This window comes from Kryptolebias marmoratus, linkage group LG6 (assembly GCF_001649575.2).
Source record: "Kryptolebias marmoratus isolate JLee-2015 linkage group LG6, ASM164957v2, whole genome shotgun sequence".
Taxonomy (NCBI): Eukaryota; Metazoa; Chordata; class Actinopteri; order Cyprinodontiformes; family Rivulidae; genus Kryptolebias; species Kryptolebias marmoratus.
The window spans coordinates 16,861,843-16,882,102 of NC_051435.1; the positions used below are offsets into that span (position 1 = coordinate 16,861,843).

Consider the following 20,260-nt stretch of genomic DNA (forward strand, 5'->3'; position numbering starts at 1 on the left):
GCCATTACACCGCCGTGGCAGGTCCGTTTTTACTGTAACTGTGCTCGCAGGAGTGCTTTGAGTCTCTGCTGAGCATCCTTCACTGGAGCTGGACCACGCTGGTTTTGGGTGTGGAGGAGCTCCGAGGCCTGAAGGGTTTCCAGTACACGGCCACGCTGCTGGACCTGGAGAGACTGCGCTTCGTTGGCACATGCTGCCTCCGCCTGCTCAGGGTCTACATCTGTGAAATCTTCCCCATCGCTGGTACGAACACAAAACATTTAAAAGCCCCCTAGTGTTGACTGTGCTATGGTTCTTTGCAGCAAAGAAACCAAATTTTAAGGAGTTGTGTTTCAGATATTGATGTAGTTTTTTTTGTGTGCATTTAAGAAATCTTCAAATTGTGTTTAGCAGAAAAATGACATTCCATCACAGTCTTTGTCTTCTGATCATACCTCAGTTTTATTTCTCTCTCTGTTTGATCTCTAGCTAGCACTAAAGCTGTGGTGGAGGAGTCGAGCAAGCTGGCAGAGTGTGTGGGAAAGACACGCAGCCTACTGAAGAAGATCCTGTCAGAAGGCATGGACAACTGCCTGACTAAACTGGATAACGACCCTCAGGGCTACTTGTCTCAGCCGCTGACCTTGCTGGAAGCCGTGCTGCAGGAGTGCCACAACACCTTCACCGCCTGCTTTCACTCCTTCTACCCAACTCCAGCTCTACAGTGGGCTTGTCTCTGCGATCTGCTCAACTGCCTCGACCAGGTAGGGGGATTTCCTACAGCAAATGATTGTCCTCGGCATTTCAGAATTGTTGCTTTTGAGCAATTTTTTTGATCAGACAAAAAGTGTTGGGGTCCTAGGAAAAAACAAAAAAAATTCTTTCTCTTCCCGTAACTCAGGACATTGCCGAAGCCAATTTTCGCACATCCAGCAGCCGCCTGCTGGCAGCTGTAATGTCAGCTCTGTGTAACACCTCGGTGAAGCTGACATCCATCCTGCCAATTGCATATGATGGAGAGGTGCTGCTGCGTTCACTGGTCAAACAAGTCAGCACAGAGAACGACTCTGCCCTGGCTCATCGCTTCCCCCTGCTTGTGGCCCATATGGAGAAACTCAGCCATGTGAGTTTGCACACTAACAATATTCACCTAATAATGCCTTTAGACTCAGTCACCCCAGGAATCGTTTGATTGGTGAGCTTTTTATTGGCCATTACCATCTGATGTAAAAATTTTAGAAATCTAAAGGGGGGAAAAGTGATGTAGAGTTGTTTGTCTTACTGCTGTAGACGGAGGAGAACCTGATGGGCATGACCAGTTTCCGGGAGGTACTGGAGAAGATGCTGGTGATTGTGGTGCTTCCGGTGCGGAAGAGCTTGAGGAAGGAAGTGGAGCTGTTCTCTCCTCACCTGGTCTCCAATACGTGCGGGCTGCTGGCTTCGATCGTCTCAGAGCTCACTGCATCGGCCATGGGCTCCGAGGTAACGTCCCTCACACGACACAGACAAAGGCTTTCAACTACTTAAAAGTATTTACAGTAGGGACTTCTCTCAACAAAAGTTAGTTTTTCAAAGCCAGATTTTGAAAGAAACTTTTTATCTTTCAATTCTTTCTCAAACGATCTACGGCCGACTTGGTAATATGATTTATATGACTTTGGACTTCAGATCGCTGTTTCTTATTACACCAAGGTTTTGCGCTTCATTTTTGCACTCCAGAGATAAAACTGATAAGAGCAAGCTGCAGCTCTCTGTCTCGGAGTCTTTAAACCCAAAGGGACTATTTCTGTTTTGTTTATTTAGCTGTAAGAAGTTGTGTAAAAATCCATACATTAATATAATTTCTACGTTGCGTCAGGGAATTTACAAGATCTGTATTATCAGAAGATGGCAACGCATCACCTTTAGTGTCAGAGAGATTTAGTCAGCTTGCGTTGTTTCCGTTTTAAGCTTTTTCATTTTACTCAGATTTGTCTATCCCTATTAAATTGCTGTTGTTTTTATTTATTTATTTATTGGATTGCACTATTTCCTGCCGACTCATTTGAATCATACCAGCATGGCTTTAGAGTTATCAGATCAGATTGTTCATTGTTTTTTTTCCCTGTTTATGCTTTGCCCTTTCACTTAAATTGTTGCTCAGTTTCTTTGTGACAGTGACAGACACGGTGTCTGGGCTGCTGCTGAAAAAAAAAAAAAACAGTAACAAGTTTTAGGGGGAGGGGGAGTTTTTGTTGCGTTCTGACGGTCTGCCGAGTCATTATGTGGGAGTGGCAGCTGTCTTTCGCCCTCTCTATCTCTCACAAACGAACGCGTCCTGTCATTATCATCGTCCGCTACACCCATGCGCTGCAGTCAGGACTCCTGTTGCCATGGTAATGTCACCTGACAGCAGCCCTCCACACCACAGTTTTTCCTCCCCAGTCTGTTGTCAGGGAAACAAGTCTTCCTCCCCTGAGTACCTGATCAGGTCCCTCTGCAGCTGCGTCTGGCTCTTTGCAGTCATGAGGATCATAATAATAGTCACTGTTTACTTTCTCCTGTGCATGCCATGCACAAGAGATCATTATCTCAGGCATTTCGCTTTATCTTTGAAAATATTTATTCTTTTCTGGATTTCTCATGTAGATAAGATGCACTGCTTTGGTCATTTACAGTAAAAACGGACCCATTTTTTTTCTGAATAGTTTTAATAAATGTGTTTATTAAAGTGTTTGTCTTTGGCTACATTTTTTAAGTTTGTGCTTGTTTATTAGGTTGACGGGCTGAACTCGCTCCACTCCGTGAAAGCATCTCCCAACCGCTTCACCAAAACAAGCCAGGGGCGCAGCTGGAACACAGGCAACGGCTCCCCAGATGCCATCTGTCTGACCATGGACAAGCCAGGCGTGGTTCTGGTCGGCGTCTGCGTCTACGGGGGAGGCGGCATCCACGAGTATGAACTCGAGGTGCTTGCTGATGACGTAAGTAATCATTTCAGCCCAAATGATCTCTTCATTTCCATTGTTTTGTTTCTTGTCACACAACTGCTGTTCTGTCTTCTTTTAGGCGCAGACGGAACACCCAGGGGACTCGGCGCATTCCCACAGGTGGACGTCTCTGGAGCTGGTGAAAGGCACCTACAGCACGGATGATTCCCCCAGTGATATCGCAGAGATTCGCCTGGATAAGGCTGTGCCACTCAAGGTATTAAAGCATTCCCAAAAACACATGTTTATAGCTTTCTGTCAGAATCAGTACCTGTTTAACTTACAGCAGGATAATAAAGGGTTAAAATGTTAACACCTTCTGAATCTTCTGACAGTGCGGGCAGTTTTGATAATCTAATAATTTAATCTGTCCATGTCTCAATCTGTTACAGGAAGGAGTAAAGTATGCAGTCCGGTTACGAAACTACGGCAGCAGGACGGCGAACGGAGATGGGGGTATGACCACGGTGCAGTGCTCCGATGGTGTCTCGTTCACCTTCAGCACTTGCAGCTTGAGTAGCAATGGAACCAACCAGACCAGAGGTCAGATCCCACAGATTCTCTACTACAGGTAAACACAGAGCCAAACCTTTCTCATATGTTGCACATATATATATATATACATTACTTTAAAAGAATCTGATCCAAGTTTTTCTCTCTGCTGAAGGAGTGAATATGACGGGGACCTGCAGTCTCAGCTGCTGAGTAAAGCCAACGAGGAGGACAAAAACTGCAGCAGAGCTCTGTCTGTGGTTAGTGCTGTGGTCCGAGCTGCGAAGGACCTCCTTCACAGAGCTTTCGCAGTTGATGGTAAGCACAGCGGACTTGGTCTGTAAAAGCTTTTTTAGGAGAAATACTTCTGCTTAAATGGATCCTTGAAATTAAAGTTCCGTCTGTCTTTCCAGCAGATGATATTCCAGAGTTGTTAAGTTCCTCCAGCCTCTTCTCCATGCTCCTGCCCCTTATTCTGGCTTACATCGGCCCTGTTGCTGCATCTGTGCCGAAGGTAAAACTTAAAATGAGGAAGGCAAATAATTTTTATCATTCACCAATATGACTATGCCTGTGGTGTAACACCTCCTTTTTTTTTTTTCTTCAAGGCTGCTGTTGAGGTCTTCGGACTCGTTCAAGAGTTACTACCTGCTGTCTCTGCTCTCAACCAAAAATACGCCCCGCCCACCTTCAATCCCAACCAGTCAACAGACAGCACCACCGGCAACCAGCCTGAGCAGGGCCTGTCAGCTTGCACCACCTCCAACCACTACTCTGTGATCGAGAGTGACCATCCTTACAAACAAGCTGGTGTCACACAATATAGGGTACCGTTCCTGCTCGTATACCAGCTGTTTGAGAAACTTAAAATGCTTCATGTTGTAAAGGAGCTCATTCTGTCTCACCATCTCTCAGGTATCATTTCCAGACTGCGTTCGCTGGACCACCATAGAGTTTGATCCGCAGTGTGGCACTGCTCAGCCAGAGGATGTCCTCCGTCTGCTCATCCCGAGCCGCACGCTCCACCTGTCCAACTTAGGAGGCAAACCTCTGATCCACGACACCATCAACACCTGGACCGAGCTCAAAAAGTTCTCCGGCTCCACAGGCTGGCCGACCACCATTCTTGTGCTTCCAGGTAAAAAAAAACAAAAAACGAGAGGGTTTGACTGTTATCAGACTTAAAGCTTCAACTATACTTCAGTGTTATAGATGAAACAGTAGCAGACTGTAGGGTATCAATCTCAGTTGTTATCACTTTATATGTTCTGCATTTCTCCTTATAAGTAAACTAAATACAACTTCATAACAATCAGCCATTTATTTGTTCACTTTTAGTTATTGAACTCCTTTTTCTTACAGGAAATGAAGTTCTCTTCTCACTGGAAACAGCCTCAGATTATGTGAAAGATGAAAAAGCTTGCTTCTACGGCTTCAAGTGTGTGGCTATCGGATATGAATTTAACCCTGGTCCTGATGAGGTATGGAAATTTTACAGAGTTAGACTGTTAAAAGTCTTCTAGAGCTGATATTGTTTTTAAGAAAATGTATAGTTGTATATTTTATTTACCATTTCATGAGGTTATTAGTCCATTTTGATTATTTCATTTGGAAGCATCTCTAATTCATCTATCCCCTCACGGAGTTCAGACCGTGTAGCAAACAGGCGAAACTGGAGATTGTTTTTTCCTTTTGGCTGTAATGTTAAAAGTAGAAATTAACTTTCTTATTAAGTGCTTCTGACATTTCAGGGTATCATCCAGTTAGAGAAAGAGCTGGCGTTCCTTGGCAGTGTGTGCGCTGCAGCTCTGATGAAGAAAGATCTGGCCCTGCCTATAGGTATGGAAAACGCAGAAATACAAAGTTTGTTGTGGCTCCTTTAACACATTGGTCTTTACAGTCCTGAGGGAAAAGTAATAAAGTATTTTTTGGGGCCTTTTTTAGGCAATGAATTGGAGGAAGATCTTGAGATTCTTGAGGAAGCCTCTCTTCAGGTGTGTTGTCTGTTAAATGAATTCTGATTTATCTATGTGTTCATGAGAAAACTAGTACAACTCTTTAGCCTTTTATTGTTTCTTAATCTGTCACTCAGGTGTGTAAAGCCCACTCTGGGATCCTGGGGAAGGGTCTGGCTCTGTCTCACTCTCCCACCATCCTGGAGGCCCTGGAGGGGAATCTGCCCCTGCACCTTCAAACCAATGAGCACTCTTTTCTCGAGGACTTCATCACCTGTGTACCGAACTCAAGTGGAGGGCGTCTGGCCAGGTATCTTACTGTGCTTTGAGTCAGACATTAATAATCTTTTAACAACCCTTCACTTTTCCCAAATGTACTCATTAGAACAAAATAAAATGTGGAAATTATGTGAAGGCTTGAATCTGTTGGTGTATAATTCCATAACATCACTACTACTGATCAAACATTGACTCTACATTTTTTTTGTTCTCTCTCTTTGTTTGTTCCATCCAGATGGCTGCAGCCCGACTCCTACGCAGATCCTCAAAAGACGTCTCTGATCCTGAACAAAGACGACATCCGCTGCGGATGGCCAACCACCGTGGCCGTTCAGACTAAAGACCAGTACGGGGATGTGGTGCACGTTCCTAACATGAAGGCAAGGATTATCACTTTCTTGTTTCGCTGCTTGAAAGAGTCCTTTTATCTGCCGTTTCAATCGGATTTAAGTAGTTCCTCTGGTCTTTCGGACTGCTGTATGTTTCTATTATGTTTCCTCTTTAGGTGGAGGTGAAGGCGGTGCCTGTTTCCCAGAAGAAGTCTGTTCATCCAGATAACATGAAGAAGCTGCAGAGGCTGCCCGGAAGCTCGTCTCCTTCTTCTTCGGGCCCTGACCTAACCTTCGGAGGGCTGCCAGTTCCAAAGCTGGAGGCCACGTACGAACCTGTGATAGTGAAAGAAGCACGATACATTGCCATCACCATGATGAAGGTCAGCCGTGTGTATTTGGCACTCACTCGCTGTTTCTCTCACTTTGTTGGTTTGATTAAATAGTTTTGGGATGTTGTAAATAATTGCTATTGAGGAAAAATTGTGAATATTTAATGCTAGTTGTGAGACTGCACCAGGCTCTTATAAAAGGTGTTTTTTTTACTTCTACATGCTAACATCTGGTGCCTTTTTCAGGCGTATGAAAGCTACTCGTTTGAAGAGCTGCGCTTTGCTTCCCCCACCCCAAAGAGGTGAGCAGGTTCATGAGGAAACCCATCATATTTTCCACTGAGACGCAGCTGGCTTATCGATTCTTCTCCCTACAGACCCAGTGAAAATATGCTCATCCGTGCCAACACGGATGGAACGTACAGCGCCAACTGGACTCCAGGAGCGGTCGGCCTGTATACAATCCATGTGACCATCGATGGTATTGAAATAGGTACGCTTTCTCAGCCTACCACACGACGTGCATTTGCCATAACTTGAGGAGTCTTTACAAGCAGAGTTTGAATCTTCTGTCTTTAAGATGCTGGTTTGGAGGTAGAAGTCAAAGACCCTCCAAAAGGCATGATACCGCCTGGAACTCAGATGGTCAAACCAAAGACAGAACCTCAGCCTAGCAAGGTGAGTTATGGACCTCCAGGCAGCGTTTTTCTTTCTTTTTTTTGTCATTGTGTTATTACAGAAGCCACAGATATAAAACCTAATTATAAGTCGTCTGTTTAGAACAAGAAAGAGGAAGTAAAGCTAAGGATAAAATCCCCATTTGATAGGAAGGAGTCGTCTGTTGAGACGTTGCTTAATATGTTCCAGTTGTGGCAAAAAAATGCAGTTTTTTTGGTGCATACTTTATGAGGTGGCAATTCTTGAGAGTGAGAAGACTCACAAAAGAACAGAAAGCAATACTTTTAGAAAATGGTCACAGTGTTTTTCAGCGCACAAACAAATAAAGTGACCATCCAGTGTCAGAGGACCAGCTTAAACGGGAAAACAATTTCCTCAGTGAGGTGACGGTATGACCTCGACTTTAGCTACATTACACGACGGGTTAAAGACACTTCATTGGATCTTATTTTCATGACGCTAGTATGTTTCTCATAAGAAGATGAGGCCATGAATACAAGCTTTACAATAATGGAGCGGTGACTAATAGTTAGCATGCTTTAAAAGGAGTTGTAACAGAATAAATCTTAGTGTCGGGCAATTTGGGTTCATCATCATTTTCTGAAACATCTTTCACTGATTATGTAATCCATAATGGGGAAACAAGCAACAATGTATGTAGTCGATCAACCTTTTTTCATTCTGCTTTGGATCTCGTGTTCCATGACTTCTCACGCTTCAGTCTACAAGTGGACAAAAAAAGGCAAGAATAGAAGAAAGTCGGTCCAACGTGCTACTGAAAATAAAGCTCTTCCAGTTCCTTCATCCTCTGCCGTGACTGTTTGTTTACCTGGCAGCAGGCTCTGTATGGGAGAACGCATGCGCCCACCATCCGAGTGTCCTGCTTTGTCTTCCCTTTCTTCCAGAAGCACTTTTATTCCATTCTATTCTTTGCTCTTACCCCTCATGGTCTCTGTCTCCCTTTCTGCTTCTATCAGGTCCGCAAATTTGTGTCCAAGGACAGCGCAGGCCTACGTGTGCGTAGTCACCCCTCCTTGCAGAGTGAACAGATAGGCATAGTGCATGTCAATGGCACCATCACTTTCACTGAAGAGGTAATTGACCGAAGACCTGGCAGACTATAAATATACAATCTGAAGCGCTCTTATCCGCTTTTATTTCATTTTTGTGTTTCTTTTTCTTTAGAGCTGTAAAGTCAAATTGAGAAATGTTAGAAATATTGTCTCGATCAGTGGTTCCCAACCTGGGGGGGCGGGCACCTGAGAGCTCAGGTGGGGTTTTTAAAAAACATTTTTTTGCCCATGTGCAAAATAATACCACTAAAATGATTCATAAATGACTGGGTAGAAGTATAATTGCATCAACCACTGCTGTTACACACAGTTACCTTTTACGTGTGATTGTGAATGAAAATAGTTAAAAATGATTAAATTTAACACGTTGTTTGCAACTTCGACTGATGGACTTTTTGATTAAAGGACCCTGCATTGTGGGGATCCCCCAATGACCCGACTCACACTTTTATGTACAAACTGAAGAACAGAGTTAGAAAAAATGTGAAACTGGAGCTACAAGCCAGACTGGGGGAAAGTCCAGTGGATTTTTGGCGAGCATCTTTACGCAATGTTGGGAGGAAGTGGATGCCGAATTTTCAGATATTTACAGTGCTTTAAGATGAATCACAGGTCATTTAGTCACTAAGCTGGGTGAGGAAGGTGAACTGAGTTTGACACACTTCAAATGATTCCAGAGATGATCTTAGTGTTTGGGTGCTAATCCTATGTATTCAATGCTTTGGAAACATGATTTTTATACTTTATGCTAGGTGTAGTGGTGGCAGCGCTGATCTGAAAATGTTACGGATAACTATTGTAAAGAATAAAGCAAACAGCTGTGATGTAGCAAGCAGTAAAAACATGGGATGTCTCACATCACCTATGGCTGTTCCTATATTTCGTCTGGTGCACCTCGCGCCGCCAACTGTGGTGAAACCAGATTATAAACATAAACGGCTCTTACACCTCAGGTGTGAGGAGCTCACCTGTCATCAAGCTGATTCAGAAAGGGGGAGGGGGAAATTCTGGAGCAAAAAGTTTTGGATTGCCAAAGGATGAACCAAACACTACAGAATGAGATTGCATGCTGGAGTCTTCAACTCCAACACATATAAAAAAAAGTCTATAACCAGCTGCTACAAACATTTGGACATCTCATCCCTGGGCAGAGGTGTGAGGACATTTAGGTTGGGAACCACTGGTACAGATTCAAATCTTACAGTCATTTTTTTTAAGTTTCATGTGATGATTTGTAATAATTACTACCACTATAATTTTTTTTTCATCTCTCACTTTTATAGTGCTTCATACCCTTTTGCAAGCCAATCTGAGCCTGCAGGAAAAGCTTCCATACAAACAAATTCAGAGGAAGTGATGCATTTAAATTCAAGTTGGATGAATTGTAACAAGGAAGTCACGTTAAAAATTTGCAAGTGTACACAATATATGCACTGCTCAAGTGACCATAAGTACACATTTGAATCTCATTTGCATCCTGCTATTACTTTACCTATTATTATTATTATTATTATTATTATTATTATTATTGCCACAGCTTTCCTGCAGCCTCAGAGATGTCATTTGTTGTGTACGAGGGTGCTCTCCTTTTGTTTCCTCAGTAACACGCCGGCTTGGCTGAGCTCTACTCTGTTGCTCGTTTTCCCTTAGATCCACAATGATGATGGTGTATGGCTCAGGCTCAATGATGAAACAGTAAAGAAGTATGTTCCCAACATGAATGGTTACACAGAAGCCTGGTGCCTCTCTTTTAATCAGCACCTGGGCAGGAACCTACTGGTCCCCGCAGACGTAAGTAGAAGGCGACCCCCGCTGAGCAGCACGACGCGGTCCGATAATAACAGGCTCCTTCGCCGTGTATTTGGGGAAAGAGCTCATCTGTGTTGTGCAATTTCTCTGGGTTTTTAAGCACTTAACTCTGTGTCTGGCACCCACTCCACAAACGTCCTTGCAGCATGGTAAAAAAAACAAAATCATCTGATCAGAATGTTTAATGTTGGGGTGTTCTCTTGCATGAAATCTCTTATTAGAGCAGCGCTGAGTACGAGACTTTTACTAACACACCGTGCAAGGGAACAGCTGCTGAAAGTGTGCATGCATTAACTCATTTCTGAAGGCGAAAAGTCAGCTGTAGCTCGTCCCATCTTATGTGTAGCTGCACACTCATGTAGAGAGGTAGTATATGGGTAGTTTGGTTCATTAAAGTGAACCCCAATGCAGGGATTGACTGATGAGGTCGAACAAAGAAACAAGAACATCCTGGGGTAAACATGCAGCCATGACCAAATTAGGAACAAATTAGAAAGTGAATGTTGCATTCTTTTTAGAAAATGGATGTTTTTTTTTATTTTGTCATGAAGCAATCTGTGATCCAAAAAGAAAAGATTTGGTCAAATATCGTAGCTCTACAATTCCAGCTCTGCATTGGGATGCTTTTAGGTGCTCAGAGGTTTATGTCTGAACAGCATGACACACCACCTCATCCAAGTGAAACATTTTTTTGGAAGTTTTGTATTTATTTCTACAATCGGTTGTTTTTTTTGGTTATGGGTTTGGGGGGCTTTAAAAAAAAAAAGGACTTCAATGTGTTTTGGAGTGAACTTCTTTGTTCACCAAGATCCGCAGCCATTGTTTGAATCAGAGCTCCACAACCAACCAGCCGATCTGACACCACTGCCCTTTTCTTTATTTCCTCAGCTACTCTCCTCTCCTCAAAATCCAGAAAAGTCAAACCTAATTTTTTTTTTTTCTTCCAAAAAAATACAGTCCATGCACCTGTCGCCCCCCCACCCCCCTTTTACCACTTTCTCCTCTTCCTCTCTTCGTCTGTTGTTTCATGACTCTCTCACGATTTGCTCAGAATGTCTTTAACGCTAGCCAAGGAGTCAGGGATATCGCCTTTTTGTCATGGACCCCCTTAACTATATTCCCACCACAGGTGAGTTGGTTGAACGAGGGATAAATAGTTTGACTGCCCCACATCTGTCTGTCGCCTTGAAACTCTCTGTGACTTTGTTGTTTTTTTTCCCCAGAATGTTAATTTCAGTCATAAAAAGTCAAACTACAGTTGCATGGTTGTCTGAACATTGATATAGTCCATCAGTCAGTGCTGCCTCTGCAATGATCCCATTCAGGATTGTATATACTCACTCCTGAGGCTTGTTTTGTTGCATGGGTTTCAGATACTGATGTCCAGTCTGTTGCATGAGGTATTTAGTCCTGTATCTCTATAAGCCAGATAGCATGCCTCTCTTTATGTGGTGTAAAACAAATCGTGCAACCCGCTTAATACGAAAAGACCCATTGTCATTTGTTGAATATCTTAATCTTTTTTTTTTTGTCAAATGCATTGTTAATTTTGTTTCACATTGTGTCCACAGAATATATGCTTTTTAAAAACAGAAAAAAAAATGGTTTCAGCATATTTTTATTGTTGTTGAGGCTTAAAAGCAAACCTAGATTACTGGCTGCACAGCTGTAGGCTGATATTTTGTCCACAGATAAGTGAGACATTATATTTCTTACCAAACTCTTCTCTACAGCTGCAAACTATTGCTTGTAGACCTTAACAAGGATTGTTCAGATCTCTTGAAGTGGGGTTCTGTGTAAAAGTTATGAGCAATAAATATCTTTAAATAAATATCTTAGATTATTTTCTAACACTGTTGCATAAACTTTTACATTGCTGTCAGTTTCAAACTGTAAATAACAGTGTAATAAAACATCAGCGACGATGTAAAGGTTTATAAATTAGTGTTTGGGGGAACTGCTCTGAAAGTTTTGGGATCTGAGTAACAAGCCTCACTTGGACGAGCCGTTAGGCTGTCGGTCCTGTCACAATCTGGTAGAAGATATTAATCATTCATAACAGAGTCTCGCTTCAAAGGATTTGAGCTATTGCTTTAAAGAACACAGATTTTTATTTATTTTTTATTTTTTGCAGCAGCTACTCACTAAACGGCTAATGTTAGCCTCCCTGGACAGGACTTAGCTGACACAGTGTTTTAGTTTAGTTTAATCCTTAGTTGTGCCAGCTCTTTTGCAATCTTTTTAAGATGTTTGGACTTTGTTTTGTTGTTGTACTCTGAGTCTAATTTGTGCCTTTGACTCTTACAGGAGGTCAGGGGCCAGTCGGAGGAGAATGTAAAGGAGGTGAGCAGCTGCCCTTCCCATGAGGCTCCCATTGGGGCGCAGAACAGGGCTGGGCAGGCCGGCGGCCCGGGCCTTTATAAGGTAGTGAAGTCCGGCCCCTCTGGTCACAACATCAGAAGCTGCCCAAACCTTAGGGGTATCCCCATTGGAATGTTAGTACTTGGCAACAAGGTCAAGGCCATAGGCGAGGTACGCACTTCCCCCAAATAATGCAATGTTTTTGTGGCTGGAGCTAATTAATTCAGTCTGTTTAGATCGCATAACAAATTGTACGTGAATTCGAGTGATTTTGGCCTTTAACTCTTATTTCACTTTCTAAGTCCGCATCCGCTGCTTCTGGGCGTGGGTTGTGTTCTCTGCCTTTCCACTGTTTTAAGGTCTTGGAAACTTGTGGCTGCACCACTTTTGTGCAATTTACTGTTCCCACTTTGTGTAAAACTTTGTTGCAGTTTCATGGTGTCACGTTCAGCTGCCTCGAGGCTCTGAATACGAAGTGCCCAAGCCTTTCTGTGCCTTGACTCTCTCTTTCTTGCACTTGTACCAGCTCTGTCTGTCAGTATACTTTGAACATCTCAGTTAGCTTTATTTTATTTTACTTTTTGCTCTGTTGACGTGGAGCCTCCTCTCTTTTGGTTTTGAGCTGTCATTGGCTGCTGTGGTGTGTCATGCTGTTCATTCGATCCCTGAGCCTGCAGTAAAATGCCCCTGTGTGAATCTGGGACGTGCGACCTGCACTTACTAATACTTCCATCTGTGTCTGTTTTTCCACAATGAAAGAAATACAGGGAGTTGAGAAAACACAACTTCATGCATTTACCTTTCAATAAAACACCCCTTTCTTAGAGTAAGTTTTTAACTTTTACTTAAGCTACAGTTCTGTCCAGCAGTGTCTGCTGATGAAATCACTTTCATGTGATCAGCTGCTGTTAAAATGTTGTGTGTTCAGATGAGTTGAATGCTTGATGTCACTGATCTTCCGTAGCAGGTCTTGGGGTTTTGTACGTGCCGTGACAACCTGAATGTTGAACGGGCGGATATGGAAATGACCGGGTGTGATTTGGACAGTGTGCTGTAAGAGTATGGATAAACAGCGCTGTTTGTGAACCAGGTGGTCAACTCAGAGGGAACTTGGGTACAGCTGGATAAGAACAGTGTCGTAGAGTACTGTGAGAGTGACGAAGGAGAAGCTTGGTCTTTGGCTCGAGACCGTGGTGGGAACCAGTACCTTCGCCACGATGAGGGTAAGTCAGCCACGATCTCACCATCTAGCAGCGGCTATAATATAATTCATCCTAAGACAAAAACCATCTAATTTGCAGAACAAGCCTTGTTAGACCACGGGAATCAGACTCCACCACCGAGCCCGTTTTCTGTGCAAGCCTTCAGCAGAGCCACGACTTCAAATGGAGCTCAGGGCTTCGACTACGGCATCTCCAACAACAAAGGTGAGCTCAAACCTTGTGGACTTACATTAGCTGCAGGCCATTTTCTTCTGATATACATTTGTACATGCATTTATATCACTTATGTGTTGATATTCTTCATTTATTTAAACATAAGGTCAGTCCTCATGCTTTGGACAAAACATTGAAAACAGGTTTTCCCATTTAAAGCTTCCCTCACCTGTTGTTTCCTGCTGTGCCCTTCAGATTTTCTACCAAATACCAAATTTAGTCTTTTCTTTTATTTTTTTGTTGCACTTTATTAGAAAAGAATACAATAAACGATATGTTTTGTTCACATTATAGAACAGCATTTCAATTGAATATCTGATTCTCCATATCAATGTCTTGTTGATTTCTTTGAGGTGACAGGTGCTGTTTTTTTTAAAAATCAGTGAACTTAAAGAAATGTCTGCATGCTTTCTGGTGTCTGCTGTTGCTGTTTCATGCCTTACATCTCTGCGGTGTCAGGCATATTGTCTGCAAGCATGGGCCAGTCAGTGTTGTTTGTGAGCTTTGCAGTTTTGTGCAAAAATCTGGCTCTGAGCACCTCTCTGACTCTTTATTCCACGCCGTTTTAATTTAGTCTCCTAGAAAACATTTCATCCTTCTTCTTTTTTTTTCGTCATCAGTTTCTTTGAACCGTGCTCTGCTCGTGCACGATGACCAACATCTTGCTGAGCGCATCAGGTTTACTGAAGCATCAATGAAAAGAAGCCGAATGCCCGAGTATTCTGCAGATGCAGAGTGTCGGATTTCTTGCAAATGGCTTTTCTCTCCCCCACATTTCTTAAAATAGGAGGTTGAGAGCTCTAGGGATACTCGCCTATTCCAAATACAGCATCATGCAAAGTTAGATTTTTTTTTTTTTTGCAGTTGCAGTGTAGAGCCAGAGTAAAGGTCAATCAATTTAAAAACCATGACATGCATATGATGTCATGAATGTAGTTTATCCAGGTTGTTTTTACCTGGCTAACTGAATCTGTAAGCCTCGACTTTATCAAACACAGTGTAAGTCTGTTTAGTTTTTTCTGAATGTTGAATAGTGCTATTTAATAAAGCTGCACTGAATTAAACTTCTGGTTGAAGCTAAGAAAAACTAAGTCTATTAGCAAGATAGGCTGATCACTTTATTTCGATTTTCCAAAAGTAAACTTGGATTAAAATTCTGTTTTTTGTAAGGCAAAGCTCAGTACACCTTTTTTTGTGCGCTACAATAATTCCTCTAGAGTTCTGATTCTGTTGTTTTTTACGTTGTTAGATACAACAACTTGCATCTTTTGACTTTTACTATAAGAGAGTTTTCATCCAAAAGGAGAGTTTCAATCAAGCTGGTATGCCAGTTTCCTATTTATATCAACAAACAGGACTTTCTGGACCCTAAATGCCGATTATAACAACTCCTATTGTGCACATATGTTGTATTGTGGGAGATGACTGAATGGTTGGTAGGAAATGACCAAGAGATGCACCAATCACAGCTTTCCTGGCCACTTCCGATCGGAGCCGGTTCTGATCCCCCTCTAGTCCTTCCAACTAACAGCATTCGAAATACAGTGTAGGAATGTAAAATCTGTGTTCTTACAAAAGTTTTTTGAAAACATTTTATATTTTTCTCTACAAACACATTGCGATACAGGAGTTTTCCCCCCTCTTTTTAAAAAATATCCTCCAGGTTATTGAACAGAGGATTTTGCAGAAATAAAACCCAACAAATGTTACAGTAAACTGGACTTGAATACTTTATGTCGCCTGTTTAAGCGGGAGCCGGTACCTTAGCTCATATGTTCCTGAGCTGTGAAATAAGCTGCAGATATCACTCTCTTCTTTTTTTAAACACCTTACTGATATTCCAAACGACTCCAGTAACTCTGAGTCCTCATTCAGTGATTCTTTTCGTATAAAAGACATGTTGTCACTCATGTGATCCAGCACTTAGCTTTGGTGCATTTACAGACCGGAAAACTTGTCCGATTTTTCATGGCTGCTTAGCTTATGGTAAGTTTACAGACCTAAGGGAGACGGGTCGGATGTTTGAGTTTTGAATTGGCCAGGTCAAGCTGACAATCATCCAGTTCTGGTCACCAGCTGATTGATTGGTGCATCCCCCCCCTAAACTGAGCCAGATCACCTTCATTTCCCTCCAGCTCCCTCAAACCGTAGTATAAGCTGTAGTTTCTCCCCTTCCTCTGTCTCCATGTTTACAGGTGACCGGTTAAGTGCCATACTGAATTCTATTCAGTCTGGGCCCTTCCTCTCAGCAGCTCCCTCCTCCTCCTCCTCCTCCTCCATATTTGAGCAAGCTGCCCAACCTCCCTCCTCCTCCTCTTCCTCCTCCTCTCTTGTCCACAGCCCATTTGTGTTTGGACAATCCCCCTCCCAAGTGTCTCAGCCACAACCACAGCTTCTGAGTAAGTCTGTCCTGCTTTCTGACAGCACTTGCTTGCACAGGTGTTGATCTTTTTCCTCGCAGAGTTTTTATTTTTTAGATTGATTGAATCTGAAGTATTTTGCGCGGAGAACAATTATCAGTGATGCATAATGGTGCAGTTCTTTCCCACAGAGCTAAAATATCTTCAATAAGATCACATGTCTTGTGTTCAATGTTGAAATCTTGTTTCGAAAAGAGGATACACCTGATGGTGTTCCAGAAAGGCAGTGATGAGAATTGTCACTGCAGAACAAGATTTCAAACTTGGAGCAGATTTAGAATGGGTAATTTTGCTTTGTGCTTGCATAATAGATGGAGCTGCTTAATTTCCGGTTTTTATTTATTTATTTATTTTTCCTCTGCTTGCACTTTTGTGTGGTACGTCTCTCTATCCTTCATGTTTTTCATTGTTGCCTTAAATTAAAATCGCTTTATTTCTTGTCGTTTCATTTTCCACCTTAACCAGCCCAAGGCATAAAAAAACCAAGTTAAACTACAGTAGTACGTAAAAAAGGCAGCAATTTACATCTGTCGTGAGCTTGTTTTTTAGAGAATACGTTTCTGTCCGACTTTCATGCTTTTCCAGAGGATCCAGTTCTTGTTTTGGTTCTTTTCTGATCCTCCTGAATGTTGCATATTTTTTTGTCCCTGTTGATCTGTATTTTCTGCCCTGCTGTTATCCTCCATCTTTTTTTTTTTTTTTTTAATTATTATTCCCTCTTGTCCATTTCTTACTGAGTCCTGGAGGTGTTGTGGGAAAAACAAAAGAAGCAAAAAACTGTTCTTGCTGACTCAAATATAATTTAAATTCATTTTCTGGTAACTTTTAGTTGTCCTTTTATCAGTCCTATGTTGCTTCTATCAATTTCAGTAGTTATTTTTTTGTTTTGGATCTACTGAACCTTTGATTAATTACAGTAATTAATTAATTACAGTTACAGTTTCTTAACTTTCTGAGCCCTGATCTTTAGTTTGGCGTGCATTTTTAATTTCCCATAGCAATATAGAACTTCATAGATCTAAAAAACAAATGTTGTTTTTGAGCAATTAGTTTCCAAAATAAAAATGTGAAAATAAAATAAATGTAAAACTTAAAAAGGTAAAAAAGGAAGAAAAAAAGAACATTAAAATGTTGAAAAGAATTGAATATCATGTGCAGGGACAATACAGGGTCTCAGGAGGTTAAACTTATTTTACTGGATAATAAATTATGGATCTAAACATATATGTTGTTTAAACATCTAATCATTTTCCCTCTATGACACCTTCAGGCCTCTGCCGCTCTTTTATGTGCCGTCTATAAATGTTTTATTTTGTATGTCATTTTCCATCTGTTGATCCTCCCATTACTGTTCAGTGTCGTCCCTTTAACTCGTTCGCCATTACTGATGGGGCCCCATCGCGTTCTCGTCTCCTTCTTTCTGTCTTGCTTGCTCGCTTTCTTGTGTGCATTCCACATCTCGCTTGTTTACCTGCTCCACTGTTCTCCGCTGTAGATGGTTCATCACGCAGCCTTGCTTCTCGTGAGCGTGTGCACAAAAGCAGTGTGTCGGTGGCTGGTCATGGTAGTGCTCTGTCATCTCTCGCTCTGAGGCAAAAGGGTGGGTAATCACAGAACGCATGCTTCCCTCAGACCGAACAGAGGGGTGGGTAGGAGCTCAAAAAGAGCTTTGAATGTTAGCAATAAAACAAGAACATAAACGTTTTAATTCAGACTTGTTATCATAAAGAGAAAGACGAAAGTTAGCGAATCTTGCTTGTATCATTATCTATTGATCGACTGCATTACATTAGAGCTACACTGATTAAAAGGCAATATCTAGTTATTTGGAGTGGTCCCAGGACTGGGCTGGAATCCATCTTTCATCAGCGCCTCCATATCTCACGTTATTCTCATCCATCCCATTGTTTGTCTAACATAGCGATATCAAAATACACCAAATCAGCCTAGAAGTCACTAAAGTTTGTTTTAAGGTTATCCATCCCTCACTGTGGTCATTGACTTTACAAGTTAGAACTTATTTTGGGGCTTTAGTTCTCATTCTGCCCATTTTTATTTTTCTGCAGCATGTAAAATAGTCGTTTTTACCTTTTATGATGTTGAGAATTAGAGCTGGAGTCGCAGTAGCGCTCTTACTATGGCTGCAGCGTTTTATGATGTAACTGTGTTTGAATCATTGGCGTTTAGGTGAACGAGGGAACATGATGTCTGGTGCGCGGTCCCAAACCACCAAACAACGTCAGGAGAACCGCTCGCCCAAACAGGAGAGTCGAGGAAGCCGCTCGTCTGAACAGAGCAGGGTGAAAACCAGCGAGGGCGGACTCTCAGCCAGCGAGGCCCTCATCCTGCGGTCAGACACGGCCAAACTGAGGTCCGACTCTCACAGTCGCTCCCACTCGCCAAACCACAACACTCTGCAGGCCCTAAAGGCAGACGGCAGAACCTCAGGGATTCGGGCCGAGTCCCCGAATCCCGGCTCTCGCTCCTCCTCTCCCAAACAGAAAGGTGGATCGTCGTCAGGCAGATCCAGTCCCTCCAGCACCTCGTCCCAGCTTTCTTCTTTAACCCATCAGGACAAGAACCTCCCTCCTAAAGTTAGCTCTTCTTCTAAAGCTCGGCTTGATCCTCCCAGAGAGAGATCCAAATCGGACTCGTACACTCTGGACCCAGACACGCTCAGAAAAAAGAAGATTCCTCTTACGGAGCCAATCAGAGGCAGATCTACCTCCCCTAAGTCCAAGCTGTCGCCTAAAGACCCAAATAAAGGGGTGATCGGTAATACAGAAAACCGTGCCCCTTCTCCACATGTGACCCAGGAGAACCTCCACAGCGAGGTGGTGGAGGTCTGCACATCTCGGGCTCTCCTCACCAACGAGGAGGTCAACGACGAGAACGTGGAGGTCCGGAATAACGAAGAAGGCTCGTGCAAGGTGCACTTTAGCATTGGCAAAGCCCCCGTGAAAGAAGAACTGGACATCCGCTCATCACCCAAAGTCAGCCGCAAAACCTCAAGTCGACACACGCGTCCTAAGAAGGACAAATCAGGGCCTCTGTTCAAAGGCGAGAGCACGTCAAGGATGACGGAGCCCGCCAAACAGGCCATGTCACCCTCTGTGGCCGAATGCGCCCGTGCAGTTTTTGCTGCATTCCTGTGGCACGAGGGCATAGTCCATGACGCGATGGCCTGTTCCTCCTTCCTCAAGTTCAACCCAGACCTAACCAAAGAGCACGCCCCCATTCGCAGCTCCCTGGGAGGGCAGGGGCCCGAGGAGAAAGAGAGCAAATTAAAGAACCGCCATTCCTTGGAAATTTCCTCTGCGCTTAACATGTTTAACATTGCTCCCCACGGCCCAGACATCTCGAAAATGGGCAGCATCAACAAAAACAAAGTGTTATCGATGCTGAAAGAACCTCCGCTGCCAGAGAAGTGTGAAGATGGAAAGGGAGAGGCCATTTCTTACGAGATGGCTTCCCATTCTTCTTTGAGGCCAAAGTCCGTTTTGCCGTTAACTTTACAGCACTTAGTAGCATTCTGGGAGGACATTTCAATGGCCACCATCAAGGCGGCGACCCAGAACATGATCTTCCCCAGCCCGGGCTCCAGCGCCATCTTGAAAAAGAAGGAACATGAAAAGGACAGCAAAAAGGCAAAGAAGGAGAAGAAGAAAAGGGAGAAGGCCGAGGTGCGTCCGAGGGGGAATCTGTTTGGGGAGATGGCTCAGCTTGCCATGGGAGGACCAGAGAAAGACACTATCTGTGAGCTGTGTGGGGAGTCCCACCCCTACCCTGTCACCTACCACATGAGGCAGGCTCACCCAGGTGAGGAGGCCCGCATCTTTTACCTTCATTCACACAAAGCTGCGTGTTGTAAATCTGCCGTCTGAGCATCCTTCCTTTTGCATTTATTTCCACGGCAGGCTGTGGCCGCTACGCTGGAGGCCAGGGCTACAACAGCATCGGCCACTTCTGTGGCGGCTGGGCTGGAAATTGTGGCGATGGAGGCATAGGAGGCAGCACCTGGTACTTGGTTTGCGATCGTTGTCGGGAGAAATACCTTAGAGAGAAACAGACTGCAGCCCGAGAAAAGGTAAAGTGCTAATGAGAGGCGCCAGTGTTGAAGCTTTCGTCCCTCTCTTATTGGAAGCTCT

The 20,260-nt window shown here is 43.3% G+C and overlaps 1 protein-coding gene across 11 annotated transcripts in view; it reads left to right on the forward strand.

Annotated features, from left to right (window-relative positions):
• mycbp2 (MYC binding protein 2) overlaps positions 1-20,260 on the forward strand; it is a 58,129-nt gene that overhangs the window by 27,740 nt on the left and 10,129 nt on the right. For 4 of the 11 annotated variants that reach the window (XM_037975957.1, XM_037975960.1, XM_037975959.1 and 1 more), the window contains 28 exons: positions 51-243; positions 469-743; positions 881-1,102; positions 1,270-1,461; positions 2,736-2,942; positions 3,028-3,165; positions 3,341-3,519; positions 3,616-3,758; positions 3,854-3,954; positions 4,049-4,267; positions 4,356-4,578; positions 4,803-4,921; positions 5,192-5,279; positions 5,385-5,434; positions 5,533-5,705; positions 5,910-6,054; positions 6,180-6,386; positions 6,582-6,637; positions 6,713-6,828; positions 6,916-7,013; positions 7,991-8,107; positions 9,737-9,877; positions 12,203-12,427; positions 13,347-13,479; positions 13,558-13,683; positions 15,888-16,091; positions 18,300-19,931; positions 20,030-20,199. In XM_037975957.1, the coding sequence (XP_037831885.1) occupies positions 51-243; positions 469-743; positions 881-1,102; positions 1,270-1,461; positions 2,736-2,942; positions 3,028-3,165; positions 3,341-3,519; positions 3,616-3,758; positions 3,854-3,954; positions 4,049-4,267; positions 4,356-4,578; positions 4,803-4,921; positions 5,192-5,279; positions 5,385-5,434; positions 5,533-5,705; positions 5,910-6,054; positions 6,180-6,386; positions 6,582-6,637; positions 6,713-6,828; positions 6,916-7,013; positions 7,991-8,107; positions 9,737-9,877; positions 12,203-12,427; positions 13,347-13,479; positions 13,558-13,683; positions 15,888-16,091; positions 18,300-19,931; positions 20,030-20,199 (5,892 nt within the window). The remainder of the gene's footprint in view (positions 1-50; positions 244-468; positions 744-880; positions 1,103-1,269; positions 1,462-2,735; positions 2,943-3,027; positions 3,166-3,340; positions 3,520-3,615; positions 3,759-3,853; positions 3,955-4,048; positions 4,268-4,355; positions 4,579-4,802; positions 4,922-5,191; positions 5,280-5,384; positions 5,435-5,532; positions 5,706-5,909; positions 6,055-6,179; positions 6,387-6,581; positions 6,638-6,712; positions 6,829-6,915; positions 7,014-7,990; positions 8,108-9,736; positions 9,878-12,202; positions 12,428-13,346; positions 13,480-13,557; positions 13,684-15,887; positions 16,092-18,299; positions 19,932-20,029; positions 20,200-20,260) is intronic. The other 7 variants (XM_037975961.1, XM_037975958.1, XM_037975963.1 and 4 more) reach the window with 7 other exon arrangements.